The sequence below is a fragment of the Psammomys obesus genome, unplaced genomic scaffold, assembly GCF_907164565.1.
Source record: "Psammomys obesus unplaced genomic scaffold, mPsaObe1.curated_primary_1811, whole genome shotgun sequence".
Classification (NCBI taxonomy): Eukaryota; Metazoa; Chordata; class Mammalia; order Rodentia; family Muridae; genus Psammomys; species Psammomys obesus.
The window spans coordinates 11161836-11184457 of NW_026590062.1; the positions used below are offsets into that span (position 1 = coordinate 11161836).

At 40.8% G+C, this 22622-nt stretch overlaps 1 protein-coding gene and 1 pseudogene across 4 annotated transcripts in view; one reads left to right on the forward strand and one right to left on the reverse strand.

The window, feature by feature from the left end:
• Positions 1-1453: 1453 nt before the first annotated feature.
• Ift81 (intraflagellar transport 81) overlaps positions 1454-22622 on the reverse strand; it is a 66537-nt gene continuing 45368 nt past the window's right edge. For all 4 annotated transcript variants that reach the window (XM_055605988.1, XM_055605987.1, XM_055605989.1 and 1 more), the window contains 7 exons: positions 20521-20649; positions 18975-19064; positions 12485-12571; positions 11463-11534; positions 10906-10991; positions 5335-5380; positions 1454-2154 (listed from right to left, as the gene is read on the reverse strand). In XM_055605988.1, the coding sequence (XP_055461963.1) occupies positions 1972-2154; positions 5335-5380; positions 10906-10991; positions 11463-11534; positions 12485-12571; positions 18975-19064; positions 20521-20649 (693 nt within the window). In that variant the 3' untranslated portion in view covers positions 1454-1971. The remainder of the gene's footprint in view (positions 2155-5334; positions 5381-10905; positions 10992-11462; positions 11535-12484; positions 12572-18974; positions 19065-20520; positions 20650-22622) is intronic.
• On the forward strand, positions 21043-21557 carry LOC129675828 (40S ribosomal protein S26-like; annotated as a pseudogene).

The following is a 22622-nucleotide window of genomic DNA, read 5'->3' on the forward strand; positions in this document are numbered from 1 at the left end:
GCGATGATCAGTTAGAACCCAGAGGAGGTTTTGGGGCTGTCCTTTACACTGCAGAACTCAAGAGGACGAGAGAGCGTAGGACTGAAAACAGGCTGGCCTCTAGGTATAGTAATCTGTGATATTATCTCTACAGGAGTAAATCGAGATTTCTGCAAAAGTCTAGTCTTCCAAGTATTTGTTACAGAATTCACACCCTCACTAATGGAACATTATATACTACTGAAAACACGACAAGCCTACAATTCATCTGACATAAACTAAACTACCTTGGTGTCCAAAAATTATTACTGAATTAAGAAGGGTTTCTTTCTACACACTGGCACACAACCTTTTCTTCTTTTAGCTTCTGATCTACCAAAGGAAGGGAGGACAATGCTGGTAGCTGACTCTCGTCCAGAGAAGAGTATAAGAAACCAAGGAGCAGACTCAACCACAGACACAGGAATCTTCATCTTCTCCTTCCTCCTCTTCCCTTTTCTTTGTGAATGTGTGATGTATGTGTGCATGCATGTGTATGTGCAAGCGCTGTTGTGTGCGCCTGTGTGTACATGTAGTTGTTCATGCGTGCATGTGTGTGCACCTCAGTGTGTGTACGTGTGTGTGTGTGTGCTCATGTGAGTGAGTACCCATGTGTGGAATTCAGGCAGACACTGCAATTCTGATTACTAATAAAGAAGCTTTCAAACAAATATTATGAGTAGATCAAACGTGGGACAAATATCCATGTCTGTAGATGGATGGATGGATAGATGGATAGATAGATAGATAGATAGATAGATAGATAGATAGATAGATAGAGTACTTTTAATTATTTTTTTATTTTATGTGCATTAGTATGAAGGTGTCAGATCCCTTGGAATTGGCATTACAGACAGTTGTGAGCTGCCATATGGGTGCCAGGGATTGAACCCAGGTCCTTTGGAAGAGCAAATGGTCCTCTTTTACCACTGAGCCATCTCTCCAGCCCCCCATGTCTGTATATTTTACACAGCACAAATTTTCACTAATTTTTTTAAAGGGTAGTTAAAAAGAAATAGCCTACAGAGAACATACTAACAATTTAAAACCTGAGTTTTCAAATCTAAAGACAAGATATTTTTTTTTTAAAAAGATTGAAGCCAAATGAAGAGAGAACATAACAAATTTAATATCTTTTCTAAGGAAAACCAAAGAGGTCTTTAGATATCTAGCCCAAATGAAATAGCGGCTGGAAGCACTTGGGATTCCTAAATTTCACTAGGAATCCTGTGTTACCTTTCGAGTCTATGTAGTATTCTATATTTAATGACAAGTTTTATATTTATAATAACAGTCATCAGGACAATCAAATCATTGTATTATTAAATCCACATTCAATGTTAAAAATGAGTAACCATCCTTTGAGATGAAACATGAATATTATGAAATACTTTTAAAAGGAAATTTTTGACACAATTATGTTATTTAAGTCATGACATGTATCAAGCTTTATTTGCTTTTAAATCATGTGAACAGCACAAAAGCTTTTCAAAATATTAAACTGGTTTGCATTTTATAGAAGAGAAAGAAACTGAAGTGAAACTGTAGAGACTGCTGACTTCAGACAAACGTTTCTTCAAAACAAGAGACACTAGTTCCTGAAAGAGCCCTCTAAAGTCAGAAAAAGACTGAGAGAAACATTCATCTATGGGTCACTACAACTTTAAAACCACACAGTTCTTAATGGACATGTGCTTACATTACAGAGAGCAAGCTTAGTCCTTTCCCATAAAACTCAGGAGACACACCACTCGACGCCTAAGCTAAACAAACAACGAAAGCCTCTTCTTCACGTTAAAAAGCCCTTTAAAACCTGATCTGCCTTCACTTCATTTTCCAAGACCACTTTAGAAGGGCTGGCTAGTCTGAAAGCAAAGGGTGGAAAAGTCACTTCTGAGCAGGAAGCACGCTGGCGATGCACACAGCCAGCGGCAACTGAAGCCCAGACAGGGCTCAGAGCACCAGCCGGTCCTCTCCGCCCTCCTGAATTACCTGACCGATGGAGATTTGGTTTTGTTGCTTTAGAAAGCACTGTTTTTTACATTCCATTAGTTGCTCAAGATCACGCCACATCTTTGCTTGCTTCATATTTGGGCCATGACTTTCTCGTACAGCTTTTTGTTTTTCCCGGAGTTTCTATGATTAAAAAACGAAACAAAACAAAAACCCAAGAATAATAAATCATTGGTTAAAGGGATTTACTGCTGTCATCATGAGGCAGAGGAGTATGGTATGTTTTATACATTTAATGAGTGGTAATGAAGCAACTATGTTCTCCTCTAAAACATTTACACTAAGAATATCTTAAAAGATAACTAAATTTAAGGTACATGTAAAATGACTTGAAGTTACAAAGATCAGAAAAAGAGCCTGGAGAGATGGCTCAGAGTAAAAAGCAGTGGTTGTTCTTGCAGAGGGCTCAGCACCAACTTGGTGGCTCACAACCATCTGTAACAGTCTAGAGGCTCTGATGCATGCATGTGGTACACTTATATACATGCAGGAAACATTCATATACACATAAACCAACCAATTGCTTCAAAGCCTTCTGGCTAAGCTCAGTGTAAGAAACAAAAAAGTCTTGAGAAAAACAGGAAAAGAAGGAGAGGGGAGGGGAGGGGAGGGCAAGGGGAAGGGGGGAGAGAAAAGGGGAGGAGGAGAAAGGAGGGAAGTGGAGAGGAGAGGAGGGAAGCAGACTGTTCTGACAGCACAGAACAGCAGTCAAAGGACCTGAGGTTCAGTGTGGCTTTGTCTCAGATATAAGCGAGGTACCTAGGTTCCCTGGATCTCAGTTTTCTTCCTTGCCAACTGTAGCTAATAACAGGGAGCAATAAGAATATGCATCTTATACTATTCCTTCTTCATGTGATAACAGAGATGGAAATACTTAACAAACCATATTGTGTATGTTATCATTAAATGTTATATTCTCCCCTAAAATCATGTACATTTTATGTAAGTTCAAATTATCAAACCACATCCATACCTTCTTCAGAGACAATGAGTATCTTTTTTAAAAAGGCATTTACCAGTCAATAGGCCAAAATCTTTGAAAAATACTTTTTAAAAATAAGATTTATTGCCAGCCAGACTACAAAGTAGGTTCCAGGACAGACAGGGCTATACAGAGAAACCCTATCTCAAAAAATAATAAAAAAAAAAAAAGACTTATTTATTTTTACTTTTATATATGGGTATTTTGCCTGTATGTATGTCTGTTGTACCACATGCATGTCTGGTCCCCATGGAGGACAGAAGAGGTTGTCAAATCACCTGGAAATAGAGTTCCAGGGGGAAGTGAGCCACCATGTCAGTGCTGGGAACTGAACCTGGGTCCTTTGGAAGAGCAGCCGATGTTCTTCACCACCGAGCATCTCTTCAGCCCCCAGAATTATTTTTGTTACTAACAGTCTAGATAGTTCCACCTGCTAAAACTGGTTTACTTAATTGACTATAATTATAAATAGAAGTGCAAAATGTTTTCAATGAATTGCAAAATTATACTCTGGTTCTGTACACCGAGGAAGGCTGATAAAAAGTAGTGAGAACAAAGACAGGGCAGGAAGGAAGGGCAGAGGTGGCAGTTTACATATACGGAAACAGTGCAAGCACTGCGACAGAAACGCAAACAGAGGCTGGTGTGAGAAAGCCACCAGGAGGGAGAGAGGCAAGGAAGCACAGAGCAGCCACCGCACAGGAACACACTCATCTGCCCTCCTTTAGGAGACAGCTCATCCACTGATGCTTCGGACAGATGAGAGTGCTGCTGGCTGATGCCTGCCCAAATAAGAGAATGGACAGGATGAAGGCGAGATTTAAACCACTGATTAAATACTGCCCACCCCAGTTATGGGAACTGAAAGCAAATGTAACAGTAAACACTGAGAGAACACACGGGAGAACTTTCAGAAATAATCATAACGTAACCAACAGAAAGCACATGCTTAGCATGTGTGAGCTTCTGTTGTGAGTAACAGATTTCACCACAACTTTTTTTTTTTTGTTTGGTTTTGAGACAGGGTTTCTCTGTGTCCTTGGCTATCCTAAAACTCACTCTGTAGATGAGGCCGGCCTCAAACTCACAGAGATCTGCCTGCCTCTGCCTCTGTGCTGGGACTAAAGGAGTGTACCACCACTGCCTGCCTAAGCACAAACACTTTTATGTTCACAAATTAAAATTATTTGAAAAGACCATTAAAGTATACTAAGAATTTTCAGAGTTCTGAGCATATAATATATATTTATAATAAAGTATATAATGCATATTATATAATATGAAATTCTATAACATTAATATAAATTTGTTTGTATGTGATATAATTATATATAATATTAATATACATGCATATGTTTATCTGTGTGTGTTATAGGTGTTTGTTTACATGTATGTCTGCACCACATGCATGCCTGAATCCCACAGGCACCAGAAGGGGACATGGAATTCCTTGGTGCTGTTATAGACAACTGAGAGGCACCAGGCGGGTGCTAGGAATTAAACCTGGTCCTCTGGAATAGCTCCTAACCACTGAGCCAGTTCTCCTGCCCCACAAGACGTTTCTAAACAAGAGAAAAAAGGGAACAATTTCATATTAACATAATATGGAATGTTTAAATAAAAGTCTACTGATAATCATATTAACTTCAAAAAATTCCAACAATCTATTGTTAATGTATTTCACAAATGAAGGTTTATAAAAACTAATTCAAACATGAAAATTCTATTTTTTTTCTTTTTGGATGCAGCTATGCCACCCTACAAAGCAGTGGTTCTCAACCTGTGGGTCTTGATCCTTTTGGGATCAAATGGCCCTTTCACAGGGGTATCTTAAGATCAGTGGAAAACATAGATATTTACATTATGATTTATAACAGTAGCAAAATTGGAATTCTGAGATAGAAACAAAAATAATTTTCAGTTGGGGTGACCACAACATAAGGAATTGTATTAAAGGGTTGCAGCATTAGAAAGGCTGAGGACCAATGCTGTAAAGAAATCAGGTACAGAACTTACAAGTTTGTGTGTGTGTGTGTGCGCGCGCGCGCATGTGCGTGTGTTTATACACTTGATACGTGCTTGAGGTCAGAGGACCTCTAAAAGGACTGATGTAGTTTTCTCTTCTAGCATGAGTCCTGGAGACTGAACTCAGGTCATCAGGCTTGGTGGCACACACTCTAACATTCAGCCCCATCAGTGGTTCCTTTAAACTCTTAAGGAATTAACAAACCCTTGAAACTGTAGCCTTCAAAAAAGAATGACAATATCAGAGCCATGCAATAAAAAGTCTGAATTAGAAACATTAAAGAAACGATTCTTACCTTACCAAGGTTTTCTTGTTCAGTAATATTTTTGGTATACTGTTCCCTAGGAAGTCAACACAATGATTTAATTTCAACTTGAATTGATTTAACCACACAACTAAATTAGAAATTAGCATATCTAAATACATTTACAGTTTAGGGCAGAATGAGAATGAAACTCATCAGATACTTTGTTTTTCCTCATGTTTAGTCATTTCTTCCAGCAAACAGTAATTTAAAAGGAGGGAAAGGGACAAAGCATTATACAGGAAGTTAAGACAATTTAAGATATTAAATACTATTTCTGGTTAATCTTCCCTTAAAACAATAGCAATCCATTTGCTTAAACTACACATTGCCTTTTAGAGTCTGCAGAAGGAAGGGGCACACGATAACCAAACACTGAACAGAGGCTGAGTCTGCAACTCTACTTCCAGGAAGTCACCCTAAGGAAGAACTCCCAAGACGTAAGAAACATAAAAGCAAATACTATTTACGTCATCAATGCATGGAATACTGAAAACTGCTAGACTAAATGCATGTATATGGGGAAATGTTTAGGAAGATTAATCTATTGAAAGAAATAACACAAAGTTGTGAAAAATAAGAAAATCTATATACTGAAGTGGGAAAATTCTAAAAAATATGAAGATAATTAAATACATACATGTTTATGCACACAATGTATTTCCCACGCATTTGCTAACACACACATGCAGATGTAGCAGCATTTGCATGTTTGAATATAGTACAATGTACACTGAAGCATGAATACACTGTTGAAGTCATATCAAATGGCTGCAGCTTTAAAAAATAGTTTGTTTTGGGGCGTTTTGTTTGTATGCATGTTTATATACCACAGGTGTGCCAAACTCATCTACTGAGGCCGTAAGTGGGTGCTGAATCCCCTGGAACTGAACGTACAAATGGCTTTGAGCCACCACGTGGGTGCTGGGACTCAAACTCAGACCCTCTGTATGAGCAGCCAGTGTGCTTAACTGTTAAGCCAGCGGTCCTCAGCCTGTGGGTCCTCACCTCTTTGGGGGATGAACAACCTTTTCACAGGGGTCACCTAAGACTATTGGGGAAATATATTTACATTAAGATTCATAAAATGGCTAAATTAGTTATGAAGTAGCAATGAAAAAGATTTTGCAGTTTGGGGTCACCACAACATGAGGAACTGTATTAAAGGGCTGCAGTGTTAGGAAGGCTGAGAACCACTACTTTAAGGCCTCTCTCCAGCCATCCTCTACCCACCATGGCCCCCTCTTTTTTTTTTTTTTTTTTTTAAGATCTCATGTACCCAGTATATCCTCAAACTTAAATGTATAACCAAGGCTGACATTGAATTCCTGATCCTCTTGCTTTTATCTCTGAAGTGCTGGTCTTTACAGGGGTGTGCTACCACAGTCTAATTTTTCTTCCCTCCTCTCTCCTTCTCACCCTCCCTCCCGTTTTTCTTTCCTTCCACAGAGGTCTGCCTGCCTCTGCCTCATGAGTGCTGGAACTACATATACACATCTCTAACAAAGTCTCACCATTTTTCTCAGGCTGGCCTCAAACTGTTGGGCCAGTCCTAAATCTGTAACCCTCTAATCTCAGCCTCCCAAGTGCTAAGATTACAGTATGTGTCACCATGTTTTACCAATGTTCATCATAAAAGCACTCAATTTCTGTGTACACTACTTCATGGTTACTTTTTGGTTTTATAAATATTTTTGTAAGCTAAAAAAAGTCATTTAAAGTAAAAAATTAAATGTATTTAAAATCAAAGTACAATTTATTTTAATGCTGCGTAAGAAGAAAGTTTGAGACTTAAAGTAGGTGATATGTTAAGGTCAAGATTGAACGGTAAGATTGAGGAACAGATCCCAAGTGTCCAGACTAGTCCATGCCAACTTGACACAAGCTGGAATCCTTTAGGAAAAAGGATTCTCAGCTGAGAAAATGCCTCCGAGATCGGGCTGTCGGCAAGCCTGAGATGCATTTTCTTGATCAGTGATGGATGTAAGAGGACCCTGCTCACTGTGGGTGGTACCTCGCTAGGGCTGGTGGTCCTGGGTGCTCTACAACCTCAGGCTGAGCAAGCCATGAGGGGCAAGCCAGTAAGCAGTGCTCCTCTATGGCTTCTGCATCAGCTCCTGTCTCCAAGTTCCTCCCTACTTGAATTCCTGCACTGACTTTCCAATTTCCTATACTTAAAATCTGAAATAAAGCTTTTACTCCCCAAGGTTGATTTTGACCAATTTTCATCACAGCAATAGAAATGCTAACTAAGCAAGGAATATGGAAGGAGACTTTAGATTTTAGATGTATTTCTTTGTTTATTTATTTATTTACTTATTTTGGGTTTAGTGAGACACGGTTTTTCTGTGTAAACCTCAAACTCACAGAGATCCACTTGCCTCTGCCTCCCAAGTGCTGGGATTAAAGCCATGTGACACTATGGCTGCCTAGATCTTATATTTAAATGCAAATATTGTTTTTGTTTTTCTATGCAAACTTAGATTGTACTGTTAGAGGAATTAAGCAAGATAAGATGAAAAAATCTAAGCTGTCATAAACCACAAAGGAGAAAGCCCAAAAGCATCAGCAGCAGAAGCTCCCGCCTCTGCAGTAGAGGAAACAAGAGCGACAAGGACAGGTGGAATGGCACAGAAAGCACCCAGTGTCCTTGCAGAGAAGCACAGGCAGCACCTGCACACTGAAACAAGGTGGAGGCGGTCAGCAATCTCACAAGCCTTCACTTTGCCCTTAAAATTCATGTAACACAAGGTCCATCTGCTTGTTTTGCACACTCTCCAAAGAACTGCTACGAGGAATTAAATAGTAACCCAAGACGAATGTTTGGAGCTGGGTACAGTGACACACTTTTAATCCCAGCACTCAGGAGAGCAGAGGCAAGAGGAGCTCTGTAAGCCTAAGGCAGCCAGGTATACATAGCAGAGTCGATACAGTGAGACACTGTCTTAAAAAAAAAAAAAAGCACATATCATAGCTCAGATGGCTTTAAGGAATTAACTATTATTTTAGGTCTGAGATTTGTCCAGATTGTTTTAGCATTTTCATTTATTTAAAATTTCTTGGGAAACCAACAGGCTCAGGATAGTAGAATGCTAGCCCCAATTTGCCATGTACAAGGCAGTCAGAGGTGCAGGTTAAAAACAAAAAACAAACCTTTTGCTATTTCTTTTTGCTTGTTTGTTTGTTTTTTTCTAGACAGGGTCTCATTATGTACCTCTGGGACTCATTCTGTAGACCAGGCCAGCCTCCGACCTCAGAGATCTGCCTGCCTCTGCCTCTGCTGGAATTAAAGGTGTGTACCACTACTCCCACCCCAGGCTATTTCCTAAACCTTTGGCCTAATTAAAAAAATTTATTGAATAACAATAAATTTGTCTCTGTAGTAATACTTTCAACATGTGTTTGTGAGTTTACAATGTAACCAACACCATTTTTCATATCATTCTTCAGAACGGCTTTAAAATTGATCTGTGTTGTGTGCACAAGTGCATTTGTACACCCGCATCAGGGGACCACTTGCAGGAGTATGTCCCTACCACCCACAACACGCGTTCAGGGGATCTTATTTAGTTAGTCAGGCTAGGTGGCAGGCGCCTGAACCCTCTGAGTCATTTGCTGGCTGCTTTTTACAGTATTTGAATCTACTGCTGTTGTCATGGCACAGTATTTTTCTACAGGAAATCTAGGGGAATGTGAAAGTTTACAACAATGTGCTTCATGCGCACGTGTGCAGGTACCCCAACCATGTGCGGAGGCCAGAGGCTGGCTTCAGGTATGTCCCTCCCTCCTCACTTCTCTTCCTCATGTTTAGAGAAGTCTCACAGGCCCCAGAGCCTACTTTTTGGCTACACTGGCTGTCCGGTAAGGCCCTGAGAGATGCCTGTCTCTGGCCGCAGTGCTGGGGTTGCAGGAACATGGCATCACATCTGCTTTTCATGCAGTGCTGGAGAGGCACACACAGATCCTCATGCTTGCACAGTGAGCACCTTACTCACTGAGCCACCTCCCCAGCTAAACTGATCTTGTTTCAAATAAAAAATCACTGTCCGCTTATTTTGTATGTGTGTGCACACTCAAATGCCTGTGCCACCATAGCACATGTGTGGAGGTCAGAGAACAACTTGTGGGGCTCACTTCTCTTCTTCCCCCATGTGGATTCTGGAGATTAAACCCAGGCTGTCAGGGGTGATAGTAAGTGCCCTTATCCACTGAGCCATCCTGCGGGACCCAGGCAGATATTTTAGTGATGAAGTACATCCTGTCAGACAATGATCATACATTTAACAATTCAGAAGCAACTATCTCCTCTTCATTTTTATACTGATAACTTTGAAGAAATGAATTTACATTCTAAAATGTCTACTCTTCAAGAGCAAATCAACTACTCTTATTTCTTACCACTGACAATACAGACCGTAAGAACAAAGTTTGGCCTGGTTGGTGGTGACACACACCTTTAATCCCAGCACTCGGGAGGCAGAGGCAGGCAGATCTCTGTAAGTTTGAGGCCAGTCTGGTCTACATAGTGAGTCCAGGACAGCCAGGCTACAAAGAGAAACCAAACCAAACCAACCAAACAAACAAAAGCCAACCAACCAAAACAAAAAACTCACAAAGTTTAAATTGTTTGAAAGACTCTGAGTAAGGACTTCTATAGTTGACTATGCGAAAGCATGTGTTAAAGTCACTACTTGTAGGAGCTCCCCAGTCCGGCCTTCCAGTGTACTACACAGACTATGCAACAGACAACTTCCCAGGCTCCTTCTGGTGACACTAATGTGCCACCACTCAGGATCTCAGCAGCAACCTCAAACAGACATGACTTCTACCCTTTGTGTTCTTGCTGCAGACTAAAAAGAAAACATCTGAGCTATGATGGGCAAAGAAGGCTGACTTCTATGACTGCATTTATTACAACCTGCAATTTACCTACAAATGTATTTTAGGGCAAGAGTTGATTCATCACAGTATGCCACAGTGGAGACTACAAAAGTCACCATGTAAGGACCAAGCAGTATTTATACTACACTGCTCTCATTTTAAAGGCTGGCACTCCACAGTTACATGGTTTCCAGCTAATAGGCAGTTGTCACACTGCACAATTAGCAAGCAGATGACCAGAGCCCCAGCCACGTGTGCTTAAAGAGATGACATTAAAACGCTAATGCTTATAGAGAGCAAATATAAAAGCACACCTAATTCCTGGGGGGTCAGAGTGCAGGTTAATAATTAACGGACCGTGAAAGGGTTTGGAACTAGATAGTGGTGATGGCTCAGCACTGTGAATGTACTCAGTACTACTTATTGCATGCTTAGAAGTGGCTAACGTGACAAATTTTATATTTTACATACATACATATATTTGCTACATGAAAAAAAGCAAGAAATACAGCTATCTGTGCTCCTACCCCATGTTAAGAGGGCTAGGATATCCTAAAATTCAGTCTTCAACAGCAGCTTGGCATCTGATAGCTGAAACATTCTGTATGTTTCTTTCTTACTTATAAACCTTCTATAGGTGGAAACATTGAATCAACCAGTATAAAAATAAAAATTACTTGCCTGATTGCTTTTCTTTTTTCTTGTTGATCAGAAGAGACATAAGCCTTCATCTCATCAGTAGCTCGACGAAGCTGAACTTCTAGGTTCTAAATGCAAAGACAAGTTTCAGGAAGTCTTTAATACTGGGGTTGGGGGAAGGAATTTCAGAAGGGGACTGCAAAATGGTTCAGCAGGTAAAGGTACTTCCCGCAAAGTCTGACAAACCTGAGTTCAATCCCCAGGACTCACATGGTGGAAGAAAGTACTGAGTCCTGCAAGCTGTTCTCTGACCTCTACAGATGTACCAGGGCATATGGTATGTGTGGCCACACACATACACAATCAACCAACCAATGAAATAATTTTTAGTCAGGTGTGGTAGTACACACCTTTGATCCCAGCCCTCAGGAAGCAGAGGCAGGCAGATCTCTTTGAGTTTAAGGCCAGCCTGGTCTACACAGGGAGCTCCAGGACAGCCAGGACTATAGAGAGAACCAGTCTCAAAAACAAAACAAAAAAAAGAAATAACAAATTTTAAACTTTTTCAAAAAAGCTTGTGACCCCCATTCCTGACTTACCTTAATCATACAGTTTGTATAATGGTATTTACTTTCTTCTTGAAGACATTCTTCACGGAGTCCCCGCACTTCCTACATGATGTTAAGTGGGCAGCAAGTTATTGAAATAATAGAAAAGAAGTCGGCTTTAACTGCACATCAGAAGAACAACCACCAGGACCACCCCACCGTAAGCTCATTTATAGAAACAGTGCAGGTAGCACTTTGCGACCTGCAGGTGCAGTGGCTCATTCACTGAGTGTGTGTGTGTGTGTGTGTGTGTGTGTGTGTGTGTGTGTGCTAGGACACAGCGAGGGCGGTCAGGTCTTGTTCTCATAAACAAGGAACTGGCAAAGAATATTTCTGATGGGTAAAGGTGTTACATGGAAAACTCAGCATTGGGTAGATGGTACACCAACTGTGGCAGGCTGATGAGGAGCTTGGGAAATGCTAGGTAGAGTGAGCAGAAACATCCTGGAGTAGGAGCTGATTTTCAGGCTGCATTTCCAAGTGATGAAAATAAAAGGGGAGAGAAGACACTAAATGTACCAGGCAGAGAGTAGAGGACATACAAAAACCTGGAGGAGGGACCGAGCTTGGCCAGTTTAGAGTTTAGACACAAGGCCACCATGCTGGATGAGGAGGAAGACTACAGGACACAGATATGACCTTGACAAAGCAGGTGGAGCTGAGCACAACAGAATCTGGACGTGAGGTGTTACTTCAAGTGCAATGGGAAGCAATGGAGGGTGGCCTGTATTACACCATGTCTGCTCTAGAGATTAAATGTAGGAAAACAAGAGCAGATAGGTAGTTACTATGAGAGTCTAGGCAGGAGAAAATGGACCTGAGGCTTTGACAGTAGTGGTATAGATGGAAAAATTCAGTCTACATATAAACTTTAAAGGAATAAAGATTTCTGGTGCTTCAGAGGCAGGCTAGGAGTACGATAAAGATGTATGAATCTCATGACACAGAGGGAGTGAAAATATCCACACATGGGTGGCTTTTGCTAAACTGTTAAAATAAAACCCTCTTCTTACCTGCTCTAATTTGGACCGATTGCTTTCAAGTCCTGCCGCACAGCTATCATACTGGGCTTTCTTTTCATCACACTCCTGGGTTAGTTCCTAGTTTGAAAAGGGCAAATGATTAAGTGAAAAACAAAGGCACAAAATGTGGCTCTGAAACAATGCATGTCCTTGTCAGTCTTGTAACTTGACTCTAAGCTTCTTGGCATACTTACGAGTTATTTATACAACAACTGGACATGTGAGAATTATGACAGATGGAAGTGCTGATAAGAATAATAGCTACCATGTACTGATCTTTGTGCCAGGCTTAGGAGCTGGGGACACACGGCAAACAAAACAGCATTCCCCTAAGTAATGCTCAGAGTCCACAGGTTGTAAGAGTTTCAGTGGACGAATGCAACCTGAACAGGAGCACACAGGACTCTCAGAACTAATCCAGGCTTGGGGATCAGTAGGGACAACTTCCTGGAGAAACGGATATCTAAACTGAGAATTGGGGATTAATAAGAATGTTTAGGGAAAGGTAAGCAAGGGAAAGGAGATGCTTAAAACAAACAAACAAACAAACAAACAAACAAACAAACAAACAACAACAAAAAAAAAAACCATGAACAAAAATTGAGGGCTATATAAGCAGTCCACCATTGGAATGGGTCTGGGAATAGGGAGAAAAGAGGCTGAAGATGTATGCGGGGTATGATGAGAACTCTGGGAATCCTATCAGGGCACATGACCTGGGCTGGACAGTAATCAAATCTTTAACAATGCTGAAAGTGATACTGACTCCATATGATACTTAGAGAGCATCAAGAAAGGCCAGGTACCTTGCCCAGATTAAACTGCTATAAAGGGCAGAGTCAGGGTGAATTCAGGTTCCTCTAGTAGTTTCAAAGTTTATTTAGATATTTTGAAGGAGATAATCTGAAAACCTGCTGCAAATACACAGAGATGATAAATATCTGCAAATGCTCGCTAAGGAGGAACAAATGTCTCTTAAAATCCAGGGCTGAACTGAACTGCCAAGGCAGTGGCGTCATTAGGCTTAGAAACAAGAGACTGATTGTGGCCATCTTGGGAAATGCGTCTGGACAGCAGAGGAGGCACAGCAGCATCCACGGGGCAAGAGAAACCACCAGGAACACACAGGGTGAGGATTTGGAACTGAGGAACCCATGGTAGACCACAGCTGTTCTCAATTTGGAACCTTCCAAAGGGTTAAAGGCTAAAGAGAAAGGGTTAAAATTAGCCTGAAAACGACCTTGGTTTCATGCAGTAGCACCTTGGAAACAGGACTGCTGTGGATGATGTGTTGTATGTACTGTCTCTGTTGTACGGACTACATATGGCATGGGTAACTAGAACAGTTTAAAGACTGCTTTATGCCTCGAAATGAGCTAAAGGGGAAGCCTGTGGGATGGCTCCGTGGCTAACAGCACTTGTTGACAAGTTTGAATGATACAGAAGTTCAACTCCCAAGACCCACAGTGTGAAAAAACTGACTCCCACAAGTTTTCCTCTGACACCCATGCATGTACACACACACACACACACACCACAAAATAAATAAATGAATGTAGCAATCATATGTCCCATAAATGGGAGAAAGGGCAGCAGCTGTGTGTCCTTAGACAGCTTCTCAGTAAGATGAACTTGCTACAGTGATGACAGAGCCTTCTTTAAAAGCAAAGCAAAGCAAAGCAAAACAACAGGGTATACGAAGTTCTAGCCGGTCTGGAACTTAAACTTATTACTATGTTTAACTAGACTGATCTCAAGATCCACAGAGAACTGCCTGCATCTGCCTTTTGTGTGCTGAGATTAAAGGAGTGTGTCACCATGACTGGCTGATTACAGCTTTTTTATGATTTTTTTGACCTGTGAAACTGAAAGCAATCATGATCTATAGCTTGGTTGCCACAGTGCTGACTTAAGGTTTACATTTCTCCCCCTACCTGGTCCAAGAACTCGCAAGAGGAGAGCTCAAAACTAGCTCCTAGCTTATGCCCATTCTAAAACACTAGGCCAAATAACTGAATAACCACCATCTGTTGCAGAAATTCAAGAGACGGAAGCTCCACTGGTGATAGCAGCACCTGCCTGCAATCCCAGCTCTCAGGAGGCCGAGAGGGTTGTGAGTCACTCGTTCATATGCTGTTTCACACAATGACAGAGCAGACACGAGTGTACACACACACAAACATAATAAATAAAACAAAGTAATAAACCAAAAACAACTGAGGGCTGGAGAGATGGACCAGCAGTTAGAGCACTTCCTGTTCCCCCGGAGGACCTGAGTTTGGTTCCCAGCACCCATGTCAGAGGCTCACAACCTCTTTTAACCTGAGCTCCAGGAAATCTAATGCTCTCTTCTGTTTCCATATGCCCCCATACAAACAAAAAATGAACGAATGAACAAATGACTATTTCAGGGAGGGAGGCTGCTTGGGAGAAAGGTATGAAATACAGGCAGCAATGGTGAGCAGTGGTGAGCAGTGGTGAGCAAGGGGCAAATCTAAGCCAGACATGGCCGTGTAAAGTAGGAACTAGAAGACTAGAAACACATGACAGACACCCTCAGAGACAGAAAAAAAAATTAAAATGACAGAGGATAACAACACCTGTGTAGGTTTGAGGGAATTTAAATTATTCTAAAATCTATGTATTGGCAAATGATGTTAATTAACCTTGGTCTTTTATTGAGTCAAGAATATGTGTGGGGAAAGCGTATGTGTGGAAAAAGAGAAAATTATAATTAAAGGAAAATATAGAAAAGAACATAAAGGAAGGAAATAAGGGAAGAAAAACCAGCTCTTGGAATGGGAGGTGGATAGGAAAAAATTAAGCAAAGAATCAGCATAATATATAGGATACACGAAAGGAAAAATCCAGATCCACCCATAATCTGAGTGAATGCATGGGACCGGCCACACAAAGCCCAAGCTATCTGCTATATTTGAGATTCATAGGACAAAACAAGAGCACAGAAAACTAAGTGAAAAGAAATAAAAGGATGCTTCGAGCAATAAGAAACCTAGCTTGCCTGCTCCACTAGCAGGCAAACCAATTTTTCAGTATCACCAAGAATAAAGGTAGGAAGAAATAAAGAGAAGACAGAATTTACAAGGAAAGGTTTTTGTTTTGTTTGATTTTGCAAGGGAAGTTTTTAGGCATGTTAAAACACACCTCCCATGAAGTTGCTCTTCTTTACTATTTTGTTTTTGAGACAGGGTCCTGTTATGTCATGATGCAGTCTGGGCTCTAACCCACAGTTGTCAAGCCCCAGTGCCCTAAACAAAAGGATTTACATGTACGTATTACCACACTTGGCTCCATCATTCCCAATTTTTTTTTTTTTTTTGCCTCTGGAGACAGGATCTCATTATGTAGCCTTGGCTGGCCTGAAACTTGCTGTTATAGAACTAGCTGGCCTAAACTTGCAGCGATCTCCTGCCTCTGCCTCCTGAATGCTAGGATTACAAGGGTGCAGCATATGGTGTGATCTTGCCTCATTTTTCCAAATTTAAGTGTGTAATTCATGACATTAAGCACACCATAGTGTTGAGCAACTGTGACCAAGACCCACCTGCAGAACTCTTTCCACCTAGAAAGGTTTCTGGAGATTTTATCTATTAAACACAACTTCTATTCACCAGAAAGTTTTCAACACTTCTAAGGAACCTGATCATTCTGTGGATCCTGTACTCAACCACTGGGAAGTATGTGCTCTTTTTATGATCCAGTTACCAAGCTAGGCTGGCCCTTACTCTACCACCACACTTCACCCCACAGTCTGCAGAGCTACACTCCGTACAAATACTCCAGAAAGAAAGCATGGGCTACTAAGCTGTTACGGAAGTATGCGAACAAACTCTAGGCTGCCAGAGGACTCACTGGGGGCTACTGATCTTTGGAATAATTTCTTAGGCCTCTATTAGTGGAAACCTTACAGAAAGAAGGGCAATGAAGGACAGACAGGACTGGAGATGAGTACCAGATCTGTAGTCACAGATGTAAGAGCTAAAAACAAAGCGTAAAGTGGGGTCATGGCACAAAACTAAACATTCATGCTCTGGTAAGGTAGGCATGACCTAATGCCGAAGGAAGCGTTTTTGAAGGGAAGGAAGGCAGGAGACAGCATCAGGATGCTGGCTTTCCTGCTTTGTTTGTTTTATTTTTTAAATTGCTAGGAGTAGGAGAATGTCAGAGGATAGCTTTTCCAGGTACAAAGGTAGACCACAGTATAAGCGCAATCAAAGGGCACAGGCAAACACTAAGAAAAATAACACAGCAAACAAAACTCTACTGTCAGAGGAAGTGGGCAGAAAGGAGTTAAAAAGACCACAACACTAAACCAAACAAGTGCCCTCACTTTTCAAGGTGGAAATTAATAGATACTATCTAATGAATGGGTGATTAATCAAAAAGTTAGAAACATAGAGGCTAGAACAAAATCACAAGCTGTAACACACAGTCACTTGTACACATGTAATGTGAGAGTAAAACAGAGCTTCTGCACAGGCTTTAACATCAAAATAAAAACATAAAATGATCCCACTAAGACTAAATATGTTTGTATGTCAATAAACAGAAATAAGCTAAACTTACCTATTAAAATAAACCTTTATGATTATATCACACAACAAAATCTAATTTAAGATTTTTCTAAAAATGAGTAAAGTAGAGAAGGAAGAAATGTATACCAAAAAATTGACTGTAGTCTGCTTTCAATAAAAATGTGTGTTTGAGGTAATTTTCGTGTGTGTATATGTGTATATATTAGGAAACTTTACCCATGACTTTTCACATACTACATACAAGCTCTGTTACTGAGCTACATCTAGCCCATAAGATTAATTACATTTTTAGGAAGTAAATATATATAGAAAGCAAATTTAAGGCAGCCATTAGGTAATTACTTAGGGCCTGGAAAGATGGCTCTGATGTTACGAGCGCTCACTACTCTTCTAGAAACCCTGAATACAGAACACAGCACCTACATGGGCGACTCACAGCCATCTGTGACCCCAAACCCAGGGCTCAGGGGCTTCTTCTGGCCCCACAGTTGCTGCACCTCTGCCGCATGGTGCTAGTGTGCATGCACGCACCCTGCAAAAAATAAACTAAGCAGGTCTTTGTCATGTGTCCTTAATGCCAGCACTTAGGGGCAGAGGCGGGAATTCAAAGCCAGCCTGGTCTATATAGTAAGTTTCAGGCCAGCCAGGGCTACATAATTAGACCCTGTCAACAAACAAACAAACAAACAAAAAAACAGGCAGATAAATACTAAAATCTATTCATTAACTCCCACAAAATTTCCTGAAAATATTTAAGGCCCTTTTATTCTCTCTCTCTCTCTCTCTCTCTCTCTCTCTCTCTCCGTGTGTGTACGTGTGTGTGTGCGTGTGTGTGTGTGCGCGCACATGTGTGCATGCGTGAGTACATGTGTGCATGTGTGTGATGAAGGAGCAGATAGGAAAAATAATATTTTTGGGACAAGATCTCAGGTAGCTTTAGCTGGCCTTGAAATTGTTTTCTATAATAAAGATTCTTTTGGGCTCAGTAAAGAAGCATGGAAACAATGCCTTAGTAACATCATTCACTCACAGTTGGGGCAGGAGATCCAACGGCAACCCACAGAACAAAGACTTAAGAAAAGGTTTACTTTTATTTATATGTATACATATGTCTCTGTGAGCATCTGTCACAGAGATATTCAGGGGCCCTTGGCAGCCAGAAGAAGGTATCAGATCTCTGCTTTTGTCTCCCATTTGTCTATCTGCATAAACTACCAAACCTATCTCAGACTGCACGGCATTTTCTACAAAAAGAAAATTATGTCTGACTGTTTTCAAAGTGTATGTGATTTTCCACTCTGGGGCTAACTCTGACAGATGGTTTTCATGTAGAAGTAGTTTTCTAGTTCCATCCGCAGGCACATGTGAGATGGCTCACACTTAAACTTACGATTACTCCAGAGAATGTTGAAGTAGCAGCTGCTGATGCCAAATGGTAGAGGCCGCTGGACCCTGCTGTGGAGAGCACTTACCTTCTGACAGTTCATCTTCAGAGCAGTGCTTAGAATAAGCTCCCAAGTAATGGCCCTTGTGCTTATCCTACTGCAGTGCCTGTTATGCCTGTCAGAAAAGTAAGCTCGTCCATCTAAGGCTGATTTGCTAGTGCTCTGATACTCAGCCATTACCTGGCCACAGAAGAATAGGGTTCGATATTTACAGCTTTCAAGTGTAAATGATTTTTGAAAATTTCACCTGGCTGCATTTTGTATTTCAGTTTGACTTCCTACTCCCCACTCCTTGCTAACTTATGACAAAATAAGCAGCATCAACTCAACAAAACCTTTGTGGGCCACATCATCACTGGCCTATGGCACCTCAATACGGTGACAATAATTTCGTTTACATTATCTCCCAAGCTAAACACTTAAGAGTCCACCTAGTACATCTGAGTAAGACAGAGCTAAAGGTATCAAAGCCAAACTTACTTGACATTTCTGACGCAACTGTCGTAGTTCTTTTATAACTGGAGCTAGAGCTGACTTCTTTTCCGATACCAGGGAATTCAGTTTTTTTACCTGTCATTCAAAGCAAAAAAAAAAAAAAAAAAAATGACATCTAAAAAAATGAAAAGATATGATACATATATAGTTAAATAAAGACTTAAAAAATAAAACCCATAAATTACTTCAGTGCCAAATAATAGGGAAGGGATTTAGTGGATGTTAATTTCTCTTTTCTTTCTTTCTTTTTTTTTTTTTGTTGTTGTTGTTGTTTTTGTTTATGGGGAGACAGGATCTCACTATGTAGTTCTGGCTGTCCTGGAACTCACTATGTACACCAGGCTGGCCTCGAACTCACAGAGATCTGTCTCCCAAGTACTGGGAGTAAAGGTTTGTGCCATTAAGCCTGGCTAGTCAATGTTAATTTCTTAGCAAGGTGAAACACCACTTGTTGGTTCCAAATGTCAATTATCACGATTGCAAAAAGAGGAAATGTCTATAATACAGACTTAATGCATAAAGCAACAAGTTACTTGTATACCATTATAACATTATTGTCTGTAAGACATACGTAACTCAGGAGGTCATGTAAAATACACACAAATATGTATACTTAATATGACTGCCCTGACAGAATAGAGGTCCTGGAGGCCTCCTCTATACTAAATACTAATCATTTTTAGGGTTAGTATTTAGATGTGGGCAAAATCTAGAAAGTTCTAGGATGTACACGGGGTAGTCTTTGGGGAAGCAACTATTTACCAACAAACAAGAAAATATTTTAATATGATGCCTGATGAAAATGTCCCAGTGCATTTAAGTAACAGCAGCACTGTATCTGGAATATCAAGAACATATACAAAGATGAAATAATTCTAGTACTTATTTTTACCATAAACATTTCTTTAATGTTATATTAAGACACAGAGTATACTGTTTAAAGTTGAACAATCATATTATGATGGAAAAATTCAAGAGATTAATTTTAAAAAAGCCCACATAGATGAAAGAATGTAGGGAGAAAGTGAAGTCTTGAGTGAATGTGTGTTGTTGTTGACATGAGTGGCCATGTCAAGCACCAACGCCCGAGTCCCGAGGGAGTGGCAAAGCCTTTATCAGGCAAATCTTTTCTCTGGTCTGAGTGTGAAAGTTGACAGCATGTGCAGAAAATGTCCACCATAGCTTTCTCCTGCTCTCCACAGAGACTGCTCCTATGAGGATGAGCTAACCTGGCCTTCTTGTTCCTCTGTGCACGATAAACAGCTAAGCGTGCTGTGGGGCTGCAGTTTCTCAGAGCCCAGACCACAGACCCCAGCTTTTCTGTACCCATGCCTATGTGTCTGTCCTTTCTTCATTGCCTCGCTGTCCTACTTAGGTCAACTCCTAGAACCATGCAAGCATGTGGCAAAAGAGTAAAGGTAACCAATGCATAGAGCTTAATATTTAAGTGTTTAACTGAAGCCTCAACACCAAAGAACTGCCTTGTAACCACATAAGTCAACGAAGTGAGCAGGACAGAAGGTGGCGTCACCATTTCAGACATATCGTCCAGGGTTCGGCCTTTCATCTCATCAACCTCACTCTTCAGGGCTGACACTCTTTCCAGCTCTTCTTGGGTGTAACTGTATCCAGATATACCCTTCTTCTCTTCAATAGTTCGCTATAAGAAATGAAAGGGCCGTGAGAGCTGACATCTTTTTCCCCAAAAAAAGTATTTCCTATTTCTAATGAAAAGTTATGAATAATATACATTTGTTTAAAATCCTAACAATCTCACTCACTTTAATTATTACTTCCTCCAAGAACACGTCTTTATACACTATAAACCTACACTCAAAAGTTGCCATGCTATCTTCAGATGTATAGGAAGTATATCTAATTTCAGATTCTCAAGTAATGTTGTATACTTAGCATAGAACCTAAAACACATGATGTACCCAATGAATATTTGGCATGCATGCATTCATAAGTGACAAGTTGTTTCCATTCACTCACTTGGTCCTTCTTATATACTAGCTTTTTTGAGCACAGCTCTAGTTACCAGTATAGAGCCATGAGCAAAAAGGGGGTGAGCCTCAAAAAGCTCATTTCTACCTCTCTCTGGTCTCGACTCCAAGATGACCAAAAAAGAAGCAACAACTTTCGAGCCATGCGTAAAAATGGCCATGCGTAGCCAATTCGCTGCACAAACTGTGCCCGCTGCACAAACTGTGCCCGCTGCAAACTGTGCCTGCAGTGTACCCAAGGACAAGACCATTAAGAAGTTCGTCATTCAGAACATCGTAGAGGCCGCTGCTGTGAGGGACATATCCGAAGCAAGTGTCTTTGACACTTATGTGCTTCCCAAACTCTGTGTCAAGCTGCATTACTGCGTGAGCTGCGCCATTCACAGCAAGGTGGTTAGGAATTGATCTCGTGAGGCCCGGAAGGACCGAACACCCCCACCACGATTTAGACCACGTGCTGCACCACGACCTCCACCAAAGCCCATGTAAAGACAAAGGCATTGATGACAGAAGGACAGAGAAAAATTACTCTGGACAAATAAAATGGAAGTTATACTTAAAAAAAAAAAAGCTTATTTATAGTGGAAAAACACACGATAAAAAAAATAAATAAGTAGAATACATTCAAGGTGAGAAGAGAGTGGAAACTTAAACCATAAGGTTGTTACAAAAAGTATAGACATCTGAGCAAAGCTCTGATGGAAGTACAGAAGTGGGAGCCCAGAAATGGAGCAGAAATGTCAGTCTGCAGGAAAAACATGAGAGTGTAACATCCTGGACACAAGTGGAAAAATGTGTGTGTGCATGCACATGTGTGAGAGTTTGCATATATGTGGAAGCCAGAGGTTGATTCCAGGTGCCCTTCTCAATTGCTCTCCAACGTATTTTTTTTTTTTATTTTTTAGATTTATTTATTTATTATTTATACAGCCTGCATATGTGCCTGAAGGCCAGAAGAGGGCACTAGATCTCATTATAGATGGTTATAAGCCATCATGTGGTTGCTGGGAATCAAACTAGGGACTTTTGGAAGAATGGTCAGTGTTAACCTCTGAACCATCTCTCCAGTCCCCTCCACCCTATTTTTTCGAGACAGTGTAACTGAACATGGAGCTCAGAGACTTGGCTAGACTGACTTGTCAGTAAGCCCCAGCAATCGTCTTATCTCTGGCTCTCTGGTGCCAGGATTATACGCTTGCATTGATGGACTTGACTTTTACATGGTGCTAAGGATTGAACTCAGGTTCTCATGCCTACATGGCAAGCTCTTTCCTGACCAAACTATCTCCCTAATGCCTGTAGAAAAATGTTACAGGGAAGAAGAAAGGGTCAGTTGTGTTAAATGCTGCTAAAAGGTTGAGTAATAAGAAGACGCAAGCCAAGCATGGTGGCGCTCACCTTTAATTCCAGCATTCAGGAGGCAGAGACAGGTGGATATCTGTGATTTCAAGGCCAGCCTGGTCTACAGAGGAGTTCCAGGATAGACAGGACTACACAGAGAAACACTGTGTCGAAAAACCAAAACCAAAACAAAACAAAAACCTATTGAAAGCCAGGCATGGTGGCACATGACTATAATTCCAGAACCCAGAAGACTGAGGCAGGAAGATGAGGAGTTCAAAGCCAG